The 18796-nt window shown below is 34.3% G+C and overlaps 1 protein-coding gene across 1 annotated transcript in view; it reads right to left on the minus strand.

Annotated features, from left to right (window-relative positions):
- Window positions 1–14086, minus strand: part of LOC105513302 (inactive N-acetylated-alpha-linked acidic dipeptidase-like protein 2) — a 245318-nt gene extending 231232 nt beyond the window's left edge. Inside the window, exon 1 of the mRNA XM_011944142.1 lies at window positions 13942–14086. Coding sequence (XP_011799532.1) covers window positions 13942–13984 — 43 coding nt within the window. The 5' untranslated portion in view covers window positions 13985–14086. The remainder of the gene's footprint in view (window positions 1–13941) is intronic.
- Window positions 14087–18796: the final 4710 nt, after the last annotated feature.

The following is an 18796-nucleotide window of genomic DNA, read 5'->3' on the forward strand; positions in this document are numbered from 1 at the left end:
AGTGAAACCTCATCTCTATTAAGAATACAAAACCTAGCTGGGCATGCTGATGTGCACCTGTAATCCCAGCTACTCAGGAGGCTGAGGCAGGAGAACTGCTTGAACCCGGGAGGCGGAGGTTGCAGTGAGCTAAAATTGCACCACTGCCCTCCAGCCTGGGCAACAGAGTGAGACTCCATCTAAAATAAATAAATAAATAAATAAATAAATAAATAAATAAATAAATAAATAAATAAATAGATAGATAGACATGTACACACAGAGAGAGAGAGAAAGAGAGAGAGACAGAGACAGAGAGAGTGAGTTTTACTTTAATTAATTACATAAAACTAAGTTAAATAGATTAATGCAAGCCATTACATCCAGAGCTACTATTAGCATATTGCATACATGAAATGCTCAACAGATTCTTTAACCACTGGGTTTAATTGCATTGTAGGTTAAGAAGAAATGGGTGGAGAAGAAATGGGTGAAAATTATATTCATTAGTTCTCACTGTGAGGAGGTTGGGGATATCCAGTTGCAAGAAAAGTCAATATAAACTCCCAGACAATGCTTTCAAAATAGCATCTTTAATGAATGACTGGAGTTACAAAGGCCACTGTTATCCAAACTCACAAACAAGGTATTGCAGTATCAAACGGAAACTACCATACCTTTAATTAGGTACTGAAAATTCAAGGAGCAATTTCAGAATGTTTATCAGAGAAACCTGAAGCTACATGAAATGTATGTGTGTGTGTGTGTGTGAGTAGAGATGAATACATTTGTTTTTCCTTTTTTGCATTACAGTGTAATGTTTCCCTTGGTAAACTATGAGTGGCTAGGATCCCTGTCTCCTTGAATTTAGCTTAGCTTCAGCACTTACTAACAGTATGCCTGCTACATAATCATATTTCAATAAATATTTGTTGGATGAACAAAGGCATAATACAAAATTTAGCATGTTTCAATTTAAATATGAATCTACCTCAGTGAAATGCTTTTCAGTTTTCAACTTGCCAAAAATGGCAACTGAAGGAGCCTATCTCTATTCAAGTAAATCGCCATTATATGAGTCAGACAGTTTGAATCCCGGCTCTGCCACCTAGTTTCTGCATCATCCTGAGTAAGTTACTTAACCTCACGGACCCTTCTGTAAAATGGAGAAATGAAGGGTCATTTTCATGTGTGGATGTGACTCTTAAATATGGCCATATCTGTAAAATGTCTACAGTAATACCTAACCCCTAAAAATAGTTCACCAGTTAGTAGCTACTCTTATCATAATCAGCATCACAGATGTTAGAATATCTGCTTAATATTAACAGCATGAGGTTTTTGCCCATATTACTACTTCAAGTATGAAAATTTGTGAAATAATGGCTCCAAAATGATAATCACAATGTTCATCATTTCATATAAGCTTTGAAGAACCTTAAAGCCTGTAATTTCAAAAAAGATTCCCTGCTTAGGCCCCCTTATTTCTATATTAAAATATTAAAGATCATCAAGAGTAGCACTGGGGATACTATTCTCATTTTTCTTAAAACAAGGTATATATTTATTATTATTATTTATTTATTTTGAGACAGAGTCTGGCTCTGTCGCCCAGGCTGGAATGCAGTGGTACAATCTCGACTCAATGCAACCTCCACCTCCCAGGTTCAAGTGATTCTCCTGCCTCAGCCTCCTGAGTAGCTAGGGCTACAGGTGTGCACCACGATGCCCAGCTAACTTTTATATTTTTATTAGAGACAGGGTTTCACCATGTTGGCCAGGCTGGCCTTGAACTTCTGACCCCTGGTGATCCACCCACCTCAGCCTCCCAAAGTGCTGGGATTATAGCCATGAGCCACTGTGCCCCGCCAAGTTAGTATATTTCTTAGCTCAGATGTATGTTTCTAGTTTTCAGCAGAAAGATGTACAGAGAAGATAATCTTTTGTTTCCTAACACTTAAGTTACTCAAATTTTAAAAAATAATAATCCTTCATGTTTAGCCTATGTGGCAAACTTTCACTGGCTACAGAACGAGAAAGAAACAACTTTCTGATGCCAGATGCTGAAGATCAATAGCTATTTCCCAAAGTTTATAGCATAATTAAAATGTGTAACAAGAATAATTTTCTCTTCAAACCCTAAGGCTAAGCCTAGAATTATTGACTAAGTCAAAGGTATGTGGTGTAACATTTTTTATTATGGTTATGGATGATATAAAGGAGTTTATGGCTTTTACATGTAATTTGTTAAGTTAGAAACACTGAAGAGGAAATACCCTTTGCATCAGCAAAGCATCAATTGTTTAAAAACATCTTCAACATGTATTTTATAGAGGTAAATCTATATTTCTTTATACTAGTTTTTGGCCACCTAAAACTTCAAACTGAAGGTTAATGGTCAAAACATTCTTGAATTTAGTAGAACCCATTTACTTTCAACTACTTGTTCAGAGTTTTATCACCTTCAATAAAAGTGCCTGGAATGTAGGTATGATGGAAATATCACAAGAGTGTGAGGGCAGGTAGGAAAAGAGGAATCATGATAGAAAGAGCATCAAAATAGAAAGCACTATGTTGTACATGAAGTTATGTGAATTTTCATAAAATGCAGTATCTATAGAAAAGCAGATACATCAGCTATAAAAAGGACTGTGAATAAAATATTATTTTTTTCAATAATAAAATTTAAGTCAGTAATTTTTGCATATGGATACAAATGGTAAATATTTAAAGTACTCTCCTGGAAAATTCTACTTTTTTTAAGTAGCACTTTTAAAGTGGACACCTGTAAAATACAGTGGTCAAGAAACAATTGATTCAGATTCTCCTTGATTTAAATCCTAGCTCTCCCCCTCAGTGGCATTTAGTAAATGCCTAATTGCGTTTTTTTATTTTTTTCATTATTATTGGTGATCTTAATAACAACATAATGACACAAACTCTAATGTCAATCACAGATTATCAGAATGTCTTGACATATTTCAGTGGGTAAACACTAACACCAACCTTATTTTGCCTTCTTCTCAAATAGAGTCAAATGAAAGTAGGTCCTCATCATTTCAGTCTCATAGGTATATCACACTGATACTATATGACCAGTGGTATATATGGATGTTTTCCTAATGTTACATAGAATATACCACTATCAAAATGTATGGGCAATGGAGCCTGAGTGTTCCATTGTTTTTCAAAGGCTGGATGGGTTGGTAATGACATGTACTTTCTCTTCTAGTTCTGTTATAGTCCAGTGGCATACAATCTGAAGATAACAGGCTGAAGTAGGATTTTGGGGGTGGTATCACACAATGAAGACTGAATATTCCAGAATAACAATGTCTACCTAAAATGCAAACATGCCGATAACACATGCACCTGCACACACTTATACACACACACTTCCACAAACTCACTCACATCTCTGTGAAAACTGACTTTATAATCAGGCTGCTTTTTTTTTTTTTTTTTTTTTTTTTTTTCCAGACGGAGTTTTGTCGCCAGGCTGCTGTGCAATGGCATAATTTCGGCTCACTGGAACCTCCGCCTCCCAGGTTCAAGTGATTATCCTGCCTCAGCCTACCAAGTAGCTGGAATTACAGGCATGAGCCACCACACCCAGCTAATTTTGTATTTTTAGTAGAATCGGTTTCATCATGTTGACCTAGGCTGGTCTCAAATTCCTGACCTCAGATGATTCACCTGCCTTGGCCTCCCAAAGTGCATTTTATTTTTTTCCTAGTGCTTTTCCACATTCACTGATACTGTATCTTGCATAACGTCACTGCAGCTGTGGCTAGCCAATTTTATTTATCTTTCATGGATTCATCACTCCACACACAGCTCCACCTTAACTCTTAGCCAAATAAACTCATCCTTTGCTTCAAAGATCCATCTGGCAAGAGCTCCATTACCCACTCTCTGTAATCCAGCCAATTTCTCATTACACTCACCCATATTTTTCCTTCCAGAAAGATAAATCTGCATTTATACTCTTTAAAGTTACCCTAGGAATCCAGTCCTCAACTTCTTCAAGCACACTCCTTCTATTTGGCCACTTTAATTCTTTCCTTCACTGAAATTCAGTTTCCATTTGTGAAAAGGAAAAATTATATTTATCTCATAGAACTGTTGCGGTATAACTACCTCTTTTTTCCACTCTTCTTTCTCCCACTTCCAAAGCATTATTATTTCCTGGGCTTTATGATAGGACTTTTACTGTTTTAAGCTTCTTAAAATTATACTGTAATTTCATCTTCTCCTTTCACCTCATTCCCAGTGATTCTCCAGTTGTATTTTTTCGAATTTCTTACCTTAGTTCCAGGCTTGATTTACCAAATCCTTGCTGTTTGAGTATTCTGTCCTTTAATACTTCTCATTTGACATAGAAAGTCCCAGCATGAATTCCTCTGAAAACTCTGTCATCTTTGTCTTCTCTCTCTCCCATGGACTCATCTCATTTTCTTTTATTTCTGCTCAGACTTTATATTCCATTATCATTCTTCTTGTCTTCTTCTTCTACCATCCATTTTTGTATAATCTCACCTATTCACAATGTCATACACCATTTCTGCCTTAATAATTTCTAAAGCTTTATTTCCATCCTAGTTCTCTCTCTCTCCCAAAGTCTAGTCTCAATTTTACAATTTAAGTTCTAGACATTTTCATCAAAATATGCAATTATAGTTTAGAATAATTGTTTTAAAGCAGTCTCACTATATTTCTATTCCCTAAATGGTTCCCTACCGTACATTCTCTAAATCAGTTAAGGATACCATTCTTGCTGTCATCCAAGCAAGAAATCAAGTTTTCACAGTCTCTTCATTCTTCCTCATTTAGTACAAGCAAACACCAATTTAACCTTAAGTGTCTCCAAAATTCTTTCTTCAAATCCCACCATAATCACATAAATTCAGCTCATCATTACTATGATGATGGATAACACTACGGATGAGGTTTAAAATTAAAATGATGGTAGTGAGGATTGTGGCAACAGAAAAACATTTATGAAGTGTAAACTATGTGCCATGGACTGCTCCAAGTGTTTGGCAAATTTACGTTTTTAATTTTCACAATTACCCAATAAGGAGCATATGCCTACTATATACAAATATAAATAAGCACATCACTATATTTCCCAAAGAACTGAGAATTCATCAAAGGCAGGAGCCACATCCTCCATATCTAAAACAATCATGTAAAATAAACCATACTAAATAAATACATTAGTATTTAGATACCTCACTGTTATCACAAATGCAATTTATCCAAAGGTAAAAGCATTACATTTCTCCTTCTTCCAAAATATCCTTTTACCCCTCACAACGTTTCTAGATGTAATTATATTAGATGCACAGCCATCCATCAAACCTAGTACCTTAGCATTATGTCTGAATCCTTTCAAATTAGCCTCTGGTTACCAACAAAAACCAACCTTTTTACTCTTTCATGAGCTTGTCTCCTTAAATTCTGCTGCTCTAAGTTTAATTTGTTACTTGCCTTTGCATTCTTAGATTATCTGAGTGCTCATCTATAATCCAACCAGAGTCACTGAACACAGAACTAGAGAAAATGAAGAGAAACAAATTATCTAATTTTGAATAACAGTGCACTGCTTTCAATCTCAGAATAAAGAAACTCTATGCCAACCAGTATTCTTCTTGAAAAAAGGTCTGTTTCAATTTGAGAAAATTTCTTATTTGTTAATGGCTCTTTTAGTTAAAGCTTCTTGTTTTATTTTGTTTTGTACTGATCATGTTAAATGCTGCTACTTTATGCTCAACTAATTTTCATGTTAGAATAAATGTAAATTGCATAGACACATAGGAATAAGATTGTGCATTTTATGCTTGTTTTTTTCTGAGCATATTAAACTTGTGAAAACACAGTATATGTTAGTTATGTATCTACACACTAGAAATACAGCAATAAACAAGTCAGCCATGGCCTTTCATCTCAGGAAGAGAACATTTTATTGCAGTGAAATAGGCAATAAACAAATATATCAAAAAGGAATATGGTTTATGGTGATGTATTAAAAGAATTAAAAATCACACATTAAGACAGAGGCTGGCTAGTTTAGTCTGGGAGGTTGGAGATATTTAATCTGATAACTGAATGACAAGAAGGAACATAATATAGGAAGTTCAGCAGAAACAACCAAAACATGTAAGTATTAATAGGGAATCAGCTTGGTGTGTTTGTTGGAAGAAAGGAGAAGGCCAACATTGTGAGATTTAAATAAGCTTACTAAGTTCCTGCCTTAAATTAGTACCCAATTTACTAGTTCTTTTCCCTTTTTTTATTTTTGTGATTATGAAGATAAACTATTAACTAATCAATTTAGTTAAATGCATTTTGCATAAACCCCTTTTCCAGAATATTCTATTACCTACATACCAACATTATTGTAGATTATGTTACTAAGCAACATAAGATATGTTGATAAATATGATTTAGTAATTACTAAGTATTTCATAGAAATATAGACAATGTTATGGGTTTTCTAATCTAGAAACCAAAAATGATGCTCCAAATACATTTGTATAGGTCAAATTGTAAACTGGAAAAAAATATAAAATATGATCCTAAAACTGATCAGAAATCAGAGTCAAGAATAAACACATTAATATTTTCTTAATTTTTTCTCCAAATTCCTATTTACTTACATATAAAATAATTTCTAGGCAACGTAATTACTTCATTGCATCTGAAGGTTATAAAGTCATTATTATCAATGCCCATATGCTCTTCCTTATTCTTATCTCTATTCTCCTCTTCCCCAAATATGCCATAGTGACTGCACTGAACCCTTCATTAACCAAAATTAATGCAAAACACCTCCATAAAATTTATTAGGAACTCTGGAACAGACACTTGAGCATATATATAGCAGCCTAAATTTTAAAAGAATCTATTTTTATTCTGAAATTTAAGCAGTGTAAATATTTAAATCAAGTAAATACATAGATCTTATACAATCTATATTTTTAATTATTCTTCCATTATTTTCCTTTCTATTTTCAGATTTACTAGAGGTTTGAATTTTTTTCTATAGAAATGTTTTTATGACAAATATATGGCAGCATAGTGCAACAGTTTTAGAAACTCAAAAGAAAATCATCTATGTCAACATTTTTACATGAGTTATATAATACTATTTTCCTTCTCTCTATAACAAATTTAAATTTAATGCTTACCGTTTTCTAATAAAAATGTTCTCTTCTAGTTAGTCCTGTCTCTTATCATCTATAGAAATGATTTCAGTCTCTATCATCATCTCTATCAAGAAATCTGTGCATCTGTTGAATGACTGGTACGTTTCTATATAATTTGAACAACATAAATGTGAAAAACAATTTATTATTTTCTTTTGGCTGCTAGGAAGCTTGAATGCAAATTTGTGACCTGTTTGACAGTTTTTCAGCACGTTCTGGCATATATTTTGTGTACAAATTTTAACTGTTATATTGTCTTAACCTTATTTCTATTATGTTTATTTATTTATAGCCTATTGCAAAGTAGAGAATTTTGAAAAATCCTCTGTTTCCAAGGACAGGAGAAAATAAAGCAAGTAAATACATAAATAGATACAATTTCCATGCTTTGTCTTGCCTGTTCTTTTGACCAGTGAAGGCTTTTTTCCTTCTGGCCACTTATTCTAGTTTATCAAAACCACTAGGGAAAGTTCAAATCATCTCTCCTCTATGAACCCCTCTGTAAATTCCTAGATTCCTCTACAATTTCTTATTTACATCCCTATGTTATAACAATACCAAGAATCGGCAAGAGTGGAAGCAATGTCTACCCTTTGAGGCAGTGTATTTCTCCATCTCTGAAAGTTCCCTCCAAGAAATGTGGATGTGATGGATAAATTTTCAAGATTTATCAGTAGTTTAATGGAAGATATGCTGGTCTATGATTGCATTAAAGGTTATAAACAAAGAGGAAGATAAAGTACAGTAATCCTTCATTCCTCTCTTCTCATGACCTGTTTTCAAAGGGGCTTACTTTTCAGAGAAGAAAGGAATCAAGAGATAGAATGGATTTCAGCAGTTTAATCAGATCTCAAAATGAATCTTTCACTGAAGTTTCAAGTCATACGGCAAAGTTGATTGTATGGTTTAACAAGCGTACGTGCATACCTTTTGCATGTTCATTATAAACTACACTAAATTTAGCAGTTGGCTTTTCAAAGTATTTCTCTTTTGACTTTTTTAGTCGGTAGGATTTTATAACTTTATTTTTTATTTTTTGGGACATAATATACAACCTGCATTACACTCATCAAGGGTTTAAAGAGACAGGTACATTACATTTCAATATAAATTACAGAAATCATTTATGAAAGAGCCTCCCAAAGTGTTCAGCCATACAGATGGTTAAACATATCGATCACCAGAGCAACAAAATAGCATTGTCAAATAAAACTATTTACACATACTTTTCCTGAAGAGTAATTAGAAGCTCAGGGGATCAACTGAAGCTCAATGCCCTTTTGTGTATTGTCATCCTAGTAACATTTTCTTTGCAGTCTTTGCAGTCACCTGTTATTCCTTCACTGATACATCAAGTCTAATACTTTCCAATAATAAATCAAGTACATGTTTGGTTCATAGGACTCCCCCAAAAAAAATGTGATACAAAGAAGGTTGGCTTACTGTCCTACTCAATTAGCTAAATTTATTTAAACTCCTTCCAAAATCCAGAGAATAACATACAAAGTAATAATTACATTTATACACTTATAATCTTCAGATTATTACTGCATCTTTTGTTCAAAGAAAAATTCAAAGACGGATTCAAACTTTTAAATAGATGGAAAAGTTTTTATTGCATGATTAATAATAATGTATAGACAATCAAGTCATCCTGTAGGTATGTATCACCTTTTCTTCAAGAAGATTCCACAGTGACTTTAATTGAAATGTAAAATGTTTCCCTTTGAAACAATTTCAGTACCATAAAATATTATTTAAATCAAAGGGAATTAAACAAACTCCAGGAACAAGCTCTATATTTCAAAGTGTTTAAGAATTGGCTTTTCCTCCAACAGCAGGTTTTAACTAAGTACCATGTCATTAACCACCTTTATCTCATGTTCTATTCAAGTACGCTGCTTGCCATCTTATTCGTAATAAGGTAAAGATTCCACTTCCACTTAGAAAGACAAAGAAAATATTAGCTCCTAAGCTCAGTTAGGTTGCTTTCATTAACTATTTCTTATGCTTTCCTTCAGATTTTGTTTTCCTAATCTCTTTTGCCTGCTGCAAAGACACTCTCTTGTACCTGGAAAAAGTACTCAGCCCTTTTCACATGCACCTTTGCCTAACTCACTCTTTTGGGTCAGACTCACCTTGGATTTCACGCCTTGACATTTTCAGCAACTTCCTTTGCTCCAAATTTGCTTGATTTTGTTTTGAGACTAAGACTTTCCCAGCAAAGATTCTGGAAATTTCAACTCCAAGACACCCTGTTACCTCAATATCTAAGAGTCAACTCTGAAATTCCTCAGGTCTTCAAGTGTTTGAACCTATCATGAAGGGCTAGTGAAAGCCTTACTCATGGAACACAGGTCCAACAAGAGCTCCTTGCACTTCTGTTAATTGAAAATGCTATTAAAGTTCTGTAGGCTTGGAAGGAAGAGTCACACGCTGGTTAGTCCTCTTTGTGGCATCAGAAAGATTTCAAAGCACTGACAGTCATGGGTTACGATGATGAATACAGAGATACTTTTCCCACCACAGAAAGTAAGCATGCACACCAAACCAGTATAACAGGTTGGAGGACAAAGTACTATTATCCTCAGGCTCCAACTTGGAAGTACAGACACTAAGTCTCCTCCTGCCTAGAATTTTTTTTTTTCTTTTACTTATTTTAAATAGAATTAGTATCATTTCTAAACAATGACTCTATTATGAAGAAACATTCCACACATGTGCCTATGAACTTACAAGGCAACTTCTCCTAGTGTAATGAAAATTAACTAAATGTCTTACAAGCTAATGTAATTTTTGTTTAGTAAAGAGAAAACCCAAGCCTGGATGGACAGGTTCCATAATAAGCTCACTGAATACTCAACAATGCTTTCAAGACCATAAATATATAAACTAAAAGACATCAATATGGAAAGCATTAATAAGACTGCTTTCTCCATTAGAAATAGGAAAGCAAATTGCTCTAGAAAATAATGCACCAAATTCTTCTGTAAAACTGCAGCAAAAGCAGTTTTGAGCACCAGGCTAGAGACGTGGCCTCTGGCAATGGCTTCTGTGAAACCGAAAACAATTTTCCTAGCTTCATAGGATCTCTGTTACTCTACAAAGTAAAAACACTGGACTTGAGACTCTCTATCTTCTAGCTCAAAAATGTTAATTTTCTGAAGATTATTTTTTCCTAACTCTGACAACCAAATTCTCCTTCAGTGGGTTGAAGAGTTCTCTCCTCCTGCTGATGGCTAGCTAGAGTTAGCTCTGCATTCCTCAGGGTCCAGCCAACTCTTCTGTACTTGGAACATCTTCCCCCAGAGTTCTACTGTCTTGTAGTCTTTAGAGTAGGGGTATCCTAGAGCTAAAGAACTAAGAAGAACTGAAGTAAGAAGGAGAGCTATTATTAGAAACACTCAAAACATCCAAGCAGCCGATAGGCAGCACCAGTGCCAAGTGTATTCAACAGCCCAGGGGAGGCCTAACTCAAAGATGCCTCCTCTCACAAGATTGTCCCAGCATTAAACTCAGAAATACTTTTTTTTTTTTCAATTAATCTCAAGGGCCAATTAGTATATCATATTCTTTCCAGAGAGGAAAGTGGTCTTGAATATATTTCGACTAAATATGAAAAGGAGAGAAAGAACATGTTAAAAGCTCATGGGAACTGGATTCCTGAGGTAGGAGGAGCTCAGCAGGTGAAGCACAGAGCTGCATGCTGATAGATTCTTTCCCGATTTTAAAATTCTGACTAGGACTTACCCTGCCTATTAATAAGAATACTGGGAGAAGTAGGAAATGGACATCCTTCCAGGCAGAGAAGAGATAAGTAGCCCTTATAAGTTCAAGGATGGCCTCTGAAGAAACTTTAGCCTAAGGCATATTCCAGCTAGTTCCCTTCCAGGAAGGGAGCTGTCTCCCTCCCATCTCCCAGCCATGTCCTTCTACTCCTATTACAGGCTGATGGAATGATAGAGTGCCACTCAGTGGTGCATGTGAGTTTACAGACATTATGCAAGAAAAATGATCCTTTCCTTCGCAAATAACAATGCTTAGAAAGCACTCACCCCTATTCCTTATGCCATATTATTTGTACTTTACTCATATTTGTAAAGTTTAGAAAAAAATTCTAGCATTCTCTCCTAACCTAGATAATTTATTTTATGAATCCTGAGAACATTATAAACCTTCATGTATGACAGTTTTACACAGTTCTCTGCTGGGGTTACCTTGTCATTGGGACTGAAAGGAGGAGATTCTTTTTTATGTTTGAAAAGCTAATTAAAATCTGTTCACATAGCTCAAGATAACTTTGGAATAACTTCACTTTTAATCAAGAAATAAAATGGGTTCTCAATACTACCAGAAACATTAAATGTTAATGGCACATGGGCTCCACTAACCAGGGCACATGTAATTAGCTCCCTGGGAGTAAAATTGGGTCAGAGATGTACAGAAAAAGCACTATAATGAATAATCATTGACAATATCTGTGGCTAGCCTTTCAAATTGTAATTAGAGATCATTCAGTGAATCTAGAAAATCTAGATGCATGGCCTTAGAAAATCATTATTCAAAGCACCTGATGGAGTTCCAGTGATAATCTACATAATATATTATCCTCATAGTCAAAACACATAAGTCATCCACATGTTTAATATACAAAACATATTATTTTCACATAGTTATTTCCACTAAAGAACATCCGTTTGTAAGTGGAGCTGAGAATCAGTATTATTTGAAAGAATCTCAGAATTTTTTATAAATGTCATTAAGTCAAAGGTGAAATTGGAACATTAGAAAATAACTTTTCATTCACTTTGGTCATTTTGAAACTCAATTTCAGGTTTTGGACAGGGTATCACACAGACAACAGGAAAATGTTAAGGCATTTCATTGCCTTTATAATGTAGAGAAATCCAGAAATGAAACCAACAACTGAACTACCTTCGGTTCTTTTTAACTCTCACTTGATTAATGGGTGCTCTTAAGAATCTTAATGCAAATATAACTGGTAGGGAAGGATTTCAACACTCCAAGAAGATAGATCTGAAATATTTACAGACCTACCAAGGATACATTTAAACATCATTAAGATCAGAGGACAATATAAATCTTTTATTGAAAAGTTTTCAGAATATACAAAAAAAAGCATCCTAGTATACAACTGATTTCATAAGTTTTCCCCAACTACAAAAGGTTTACAGATTAGGCACGTTGTTCTTGAACTTAAAGCACACCATTCAAATTATTTACGATAGCACTTATGTTAAATTTTATGCAAGGTTTTCTGATTAATAATTCTGAAAATAATTGTATTTTTATACATATATATGGATAGGGGAAAGGGAAGGCTATCCCTACACAGTGAAACATATGTGTTACCAGAAACATAATATATATACAAAGCACCAGAGGAAAAGAAACAAAAACAAAATTATACACAATCTGGGATTCGATTAAAAAATATTACCCATGATCCTAACACAAAGAGGGTTCATGAGGGAAGCGGAGACAGGTCTGGTTACTCCTTAGTTTATTTTGATCCCTGAATAGACAGGTGATGCACCCACATGGCCCAGGATAGGCTATTTAGGTGGTTGCCAAACCGTAATAAACATTTTATGTAAATCATTATCATATGAACAACTGTAACAACCTAGATGCTTCCTATATACTTTCCAAGGAAAAATATTACAGACAAATAAGAAATATGTTATAATCTTGTACATAATACCATTTGACCATAAGACACATAGAAATTATTTTCATTATGCAAAATGATCCTTTTACCTTATTGTTTTTCTTTAATATAATTTATTACATGACTTTTAAAATTAATCTTTTAAATTAAAAATGCTTTAGAGTAGCATTTTACACAGTATTTCAAGAAAGACTTTTAGGAAATATGCAGAGATAAGAAAAGATTCTGGGATCTTAAGCAGGCTACATACAGATTAAAGAAATGAAAGAAAAATACAATAATTTAACTATAAAATAGGTGAATATTTTTAGGATCATGCAGATCTATGTGACCTCATGGTATTCTAGAAGTCTATAAAAAATATGGATTAGGCCCAATATCTAATTTCTTTTTATTCTTTAAGAAATAACTTTTCTTACTCAAAAATGTGAAATGTGAGTAACCTTAAATTTGTTTCTGTTAACAAGCCTCTAACCAGAGACACCTAGTCAAGCCAATGTCAACAAAGCCAATCCTTTCAAAGGACAAAGGTGTCTGATTAAGCAACACCTGTGAAATAAATCACAGTCTCCAAACTGATAGGCTCTCCCCGACCCTGTTTTCTATCTTAAAAAAATGGTTATATTAATTACAAGGAAATTTAGCTGGTAAACCCCAGAGATAGCAAAACTTAATTACCAATAAACATTCCACAGGTAGAGACAAAAATCAAGTTTCTGTTAATGTCGGAAAAGGTCCAACATGAAAATGCACTGGAAGTTGGTTATACCATTTCTTCAACACTATACTGGTGATTAAGGCTAAAGCTTTCCATACCCTCCAACAAATTTGTGAATCTGTGTTGCCTGAGTCTTTGTAAACAATTAAGAAAACATGCTTCCTCTGAATCAACAATCTCCACGTCTTTTCTCACTCGCAAAAGACATCTTAAAAACAGGGCCAGGGCACCTGAACACGCATGCAGGGATGCATGTGTGCACACACACAAACACACAGACTTTGTAATCAACATGCCTTAAGTTTCTGATTGTGAACATTTCATAGGCTGTTGGTACTTACCTTGCAAAGACGTGTTAGGTAAAGTTGCTTCAGTCTCTCCCATTTTTTATTTCTTTTTAAAGAGGGCCAAGCAGTTTCAAGTCCTGTCACCTACCCTGCAAGCTCTGTGACCTTCTGACTTTCTACTGTAGTATTGTAACAGTATACTACCTGCTTTCTTCTGTGAATAATTACCATTCTGCTTCCTGAGTTACCTGGGCTTGCAGGACCTGTTTTACTGTGACGTGAGATCATATCTTTTGATTCACTGTATGGCTATTAAAGCGTACTTCACAAAACATTGCTTTGTTTCTGTTTTGATATCAACTTTTAATTCTCCACTTTCACTTTAGTCCAGAAACATATTCATATTTTCCCCTAAAAGAGCATTGATATTACCAGTACACCATGCTTCACAGACTTTGGTTTCTTTGTTTTTGAGTATTTCTAATCTACTCTTCCTACAGAAATCAAATTTAAAGTATATTATACAACATTTATTTTTTAAACCATAGAGAAATAAGGAACAGCTCAGAGTCAGTTTTGTGCAGCAGTGTAAAGACAAGTTTTGGAGTATCTCCAATACTTGATGTGTGGTTGTAAGCAAACAATATAACATCTTTGAAACTTAGTTTCCTAAACTGTAAAATAGAATAATATCTAGTATGTATTAAGTATGTATGATTAGTATGAAGATTGAAAACAATAATGTATGGCTGTGCTAAACACTGTGAATAATGGAGAATAAACAAGAGCAACTTCTAATTTTCCTCTTCCTTTCCCTTCTTCTTCTTCCTTCTCTCACTTTTATTCTTCTGATGAGCAGAATGAATGCTGAACTGTAGCACTGATATCCCAGACCATGTACTGACATCAGTTATGCTACTTATTAACTGAGAGACCTTAAAAAAACTGTTCAACCTAATCTTGAAATGCCTCAAGGTCCTCATTTGTAAAAAGAAACTAGTGTTATTTTCATTGCCTTTTTAATAGAAACATGGTGAATATTAACTTAGATTAACTGTTGTGACTCAACAAAAATAATTTCCAGCAAACAAGAGCAGCAAATTGGAGATGTATCTTTAAATATTCATTTGCACGTGAGAAAGGAAAGCTATCACAGAATTAAGGCAATTTATTTATGCTTTGCTCCCCATAAGACACCTAGAATAAAAAATAATCTCCACTTTCTTCCCTCTAGAAATCCTTAACTTTGGCTGTAGTGAGACTAGGTAAATAAATGAATAAATATAAATATTTATTTATATTCATATATACTAATACTTTACACATTATATATTATATACTTAATATATATAATATTGTAACAATTATATATTATATTCAAATTTATAATACACAAAACATATATTTTTATTAGTCTAACTACAGCTAATATATATATTGGCTATAGTTATACATATATATGTATATATATGTATATGAAGCTCAAACTCCTTTCTTTATAGTCTTTTGCTTTTTAATTTGAAAAAAATCTATATATTAATACTATGTATGCTAGTTTACTAATGTAAAAATTTACTAATGTAAAAGTTGATTATATAAGTTGTGTAAAGAACAGAAATGGCAAACAACAGAAGTTTTTCTCAAAAGTATTAGAAATAAAGGCAAACATGACATTAAAAAGTTCTGATCACAACTGAGAGTTGTCTCTTTCATTTATTATCTCTCTAGGTCTCAGTTTCTTCATCTGTAATATGAGGGGCTGGACTATTGAAAACCCATTCTATCTTTATAATGTCAGGAGCCTCTGATTTAAAATCCAGGTTGTGGTTTGTTCCAGAATAGAATAGCCCTTTTCATATATATAGATAGATAGATATATAAAATGCTACATACTTTACCAAGAGTAACTTGAATGTTTGCCAATAAAACACTGTAATCATCACATTCTTACTTCCCCTTAAAAGGACCAACATACATATCAATCCTCACTCATTATGACAAACCTGGAAATGTATTTACAGACCTGCCCCAGGCACTGAAATTAGTCAATAACATTTATAAAGCACCCATTATCTATGAGCTGAATTATAGCATGTGGTAAATTACAATAAAGTAGAATAGAGAAGTCCTATTCTTAAACAATAACAAAATCCATAAAAATATAAACACCAGAAAGGTCAAAAGGTTGTAACTTCACAGAAAGTAACATATATACTGATACAGTAGAACTGAACTAGTTGCAATACTAATGAAGTGCCATGCACACACATATGTTCTTTCTCCTTTCTGGGTCTTTGTGCATGCCTGGAAAATGCACTCCAGGACATTTTTTTTTAACATACCTGGTGAGTTTTGTACATGCCTAGAAAACGTCTTCACCTCCCTTTTGCTGAATTCATATGCAGAAATTCTTCTTGAATTCAGTCTGAGTTGAGGTCCTTTCGTTGTGCTCCCAGACGCCCGTTAACAGTTCTAAACTTTTCCTTTCACCATGGCTCTTATCACATTATACTATACGTAGAGTAGGCCCCCTTAACCTCGGGGGAATACATTCCAAGATCCTTAGTGGATGCTTGAACCACATACAGTACAAAATCCAAATGACATCAATCAGAACACATTTGTGTTCATATCTTCCACCCACAAATTGAATGCCTTTTACATCTTAACTAAGCAATTATCACACACCATGGCTGTAACTTTTGCAGTCTGAGGTGTGACAGCTACACTAGCGCAGATTTCTCTTTCCTTCTTCACAATTTCACAAATAGAAGATATGTTCTTACAGTAGATATTAGAAACCTCAACATAATTTTCTTTTCTTTCCTTATTAACTGAAAACTTTCATCTTTTCACTTAAAGAAAGCAGTTTACAGCTTCTCTCTGGCATATCTGAATTGCCGGCATCATGACTTTTGCATTTTGGGACCATTATTAAGTAACATAAGAGATGAAAACACGCACCAAAATACCATGAAAGTCCCTCTGTTAACTGATATGGATCCTAAGTGACTAACAGGCACCTACAGTGTGAATAAACTGGATAGATAGATGATTCACATTCTGGGCAGGACAGAATAAGATCTCATCATGCCACTCAGAATGATGCACAATTTTACACTTATTTATTGTTTCTAAAATTTTCCATTCAATATTCTTGGACCACGATGATCATTGAGAACAAATTGTGGAAAGCCAAAGTGTGGATTAGGGAAAACTACTGTATTTCTTAATTATTTCTCAGACTGGGCACAGGAGCTCACACCTGTAATCCCAGCACTTTGGGAGGCTGAGGTGGGTGGATCGCTTAAGCCCAAGAGTTCAAGACCACCCTGGTCAACATAGCAAAATCCTGTCTGAACAAACAATACAAAAATTAGCTGGGCATGATGTACAGCTACTCAAAAATTAGCTGTGCCCGTAGTACCGCTACTCAAGAGACTGAGGTGAAAGGATTGCTGGAGTCCAGAAGTTTCAGGCTGCAGTGAGCTATGATCATACCACTGCATTCTAGCCTGAGTGACAGACTGAGAACCTGTCACTTTCTCTCTTACTTCTCTCTCATATGTGTATATATATGTATATAGTCATGTATATGTATATATACACATATACATATCTTTCATATATATGAGATATATATTATACATATATGTGTGTGTGTGTATATATATATAAATATTTCTCTCCTTGCAATCTGTTATGCCAAAGACACTTTAAGTATTCATCATGTTCATGGCACCTAGCCCAGTTCCTAGCACACATTGAGCCTTCAATGAGTTTTATGAAAATGAATAAAATTACTATAATCAGAAAGGGTGAATAAAAGAGTCTCAAAGAAAAGAAAGAGACAGAGTAGCAAAGAAGATGATAGAAAATTTTCAGGAGGGAAAAGTAACAAACTAAAGCTTAAAAGTGCAAAGTGATGAGGGAAAGTAGGGAGTTTTACCTGCAAGAGCAAAACATTAAGAGTTAGAAGGATATAAGAAATGATGGTAATTATGAGAATTTCCAAAATAAAAGTCAAAACCAGGAAAATAAACGAAAGAGAATACAAAGTTAATACACTATCGTCACGCACTGAATAATGATGTTTCAATCAATGGTGGACTGCATAAACAAAGGTGGTCCCAAAAGATTATAATGAAGTCAAAAATTTCCTATCACCTAGGGATGCTGTGGCTGTCATAATGTCGTGGCTGTCATAATGTCATAGCTGTCATAACATCATAGCTGTCAAAATATCTTGCATAAGATATTCCTCACGTTTTGTGTTGATGCTGATATAAAAATAGCTACTAAGCTGCCACTCATGTAAAAGTATAGTACAAGCCGGGCACAGTGACTCACGCCTGTAATCCTAGCACATTGGGAGACTATGGCAGGTGGATCACCTGAGGTTCAAGATCAGCCTGGGCAACATGGTGAAATGCCATCTCCACTAAAACTATTAAAAACTACAAAAATTAGCTAGGTGTGGTGGCGGGAGCCTGTAGTCCCAGCTACTTGGGAGGCTGAGGCAGGCGAATCACTTGAACCTGGGAGGCAGAGGTTGCAGTGAGTGAGCTGAGACCATGACACTACATTTCAGCCTGGGCAACAAGGGGAAACTCCGTCTCAAAAAAAAAAAAAAAAAAAAAGCATAGCACATACACTTATGTACAGTACATAATATTTGCTAATAAAAACAATGATACTGTATTATGTATTTAGTATACTATACTTTTATTGTTATTTTATTCTTCTAAAGTTTTTTGTCGTTTTTAGTTTTTAAAAATGTTATTCTTATTTATTATGGATACACAATGGGTGTACCTATGTATGTGGTAAAAGTGATATTTTGATACAAGAAAATAATGTGTAATGATATTAGCATAATTGTGATACCATTCACATCTAGTATTCATAA

The sequence above is a fragment of the Colobus angolensis genome, unplaced genomic scaffold (assembly GCF_000951035.1).
Source record: "Colobus angolensis palliatus isolate OR3802 unplaced genomic scaffold, Cang.pa_1.0 Scaffold228, whole genome shotgun sequence".
NCBI classification, from domain to species: domain Eukaryota; kingdom Metazoa; phylum Chordata; class Mammalia; order Primates; family Cercopithecidae; genus Colobus; species Colobus angolensis.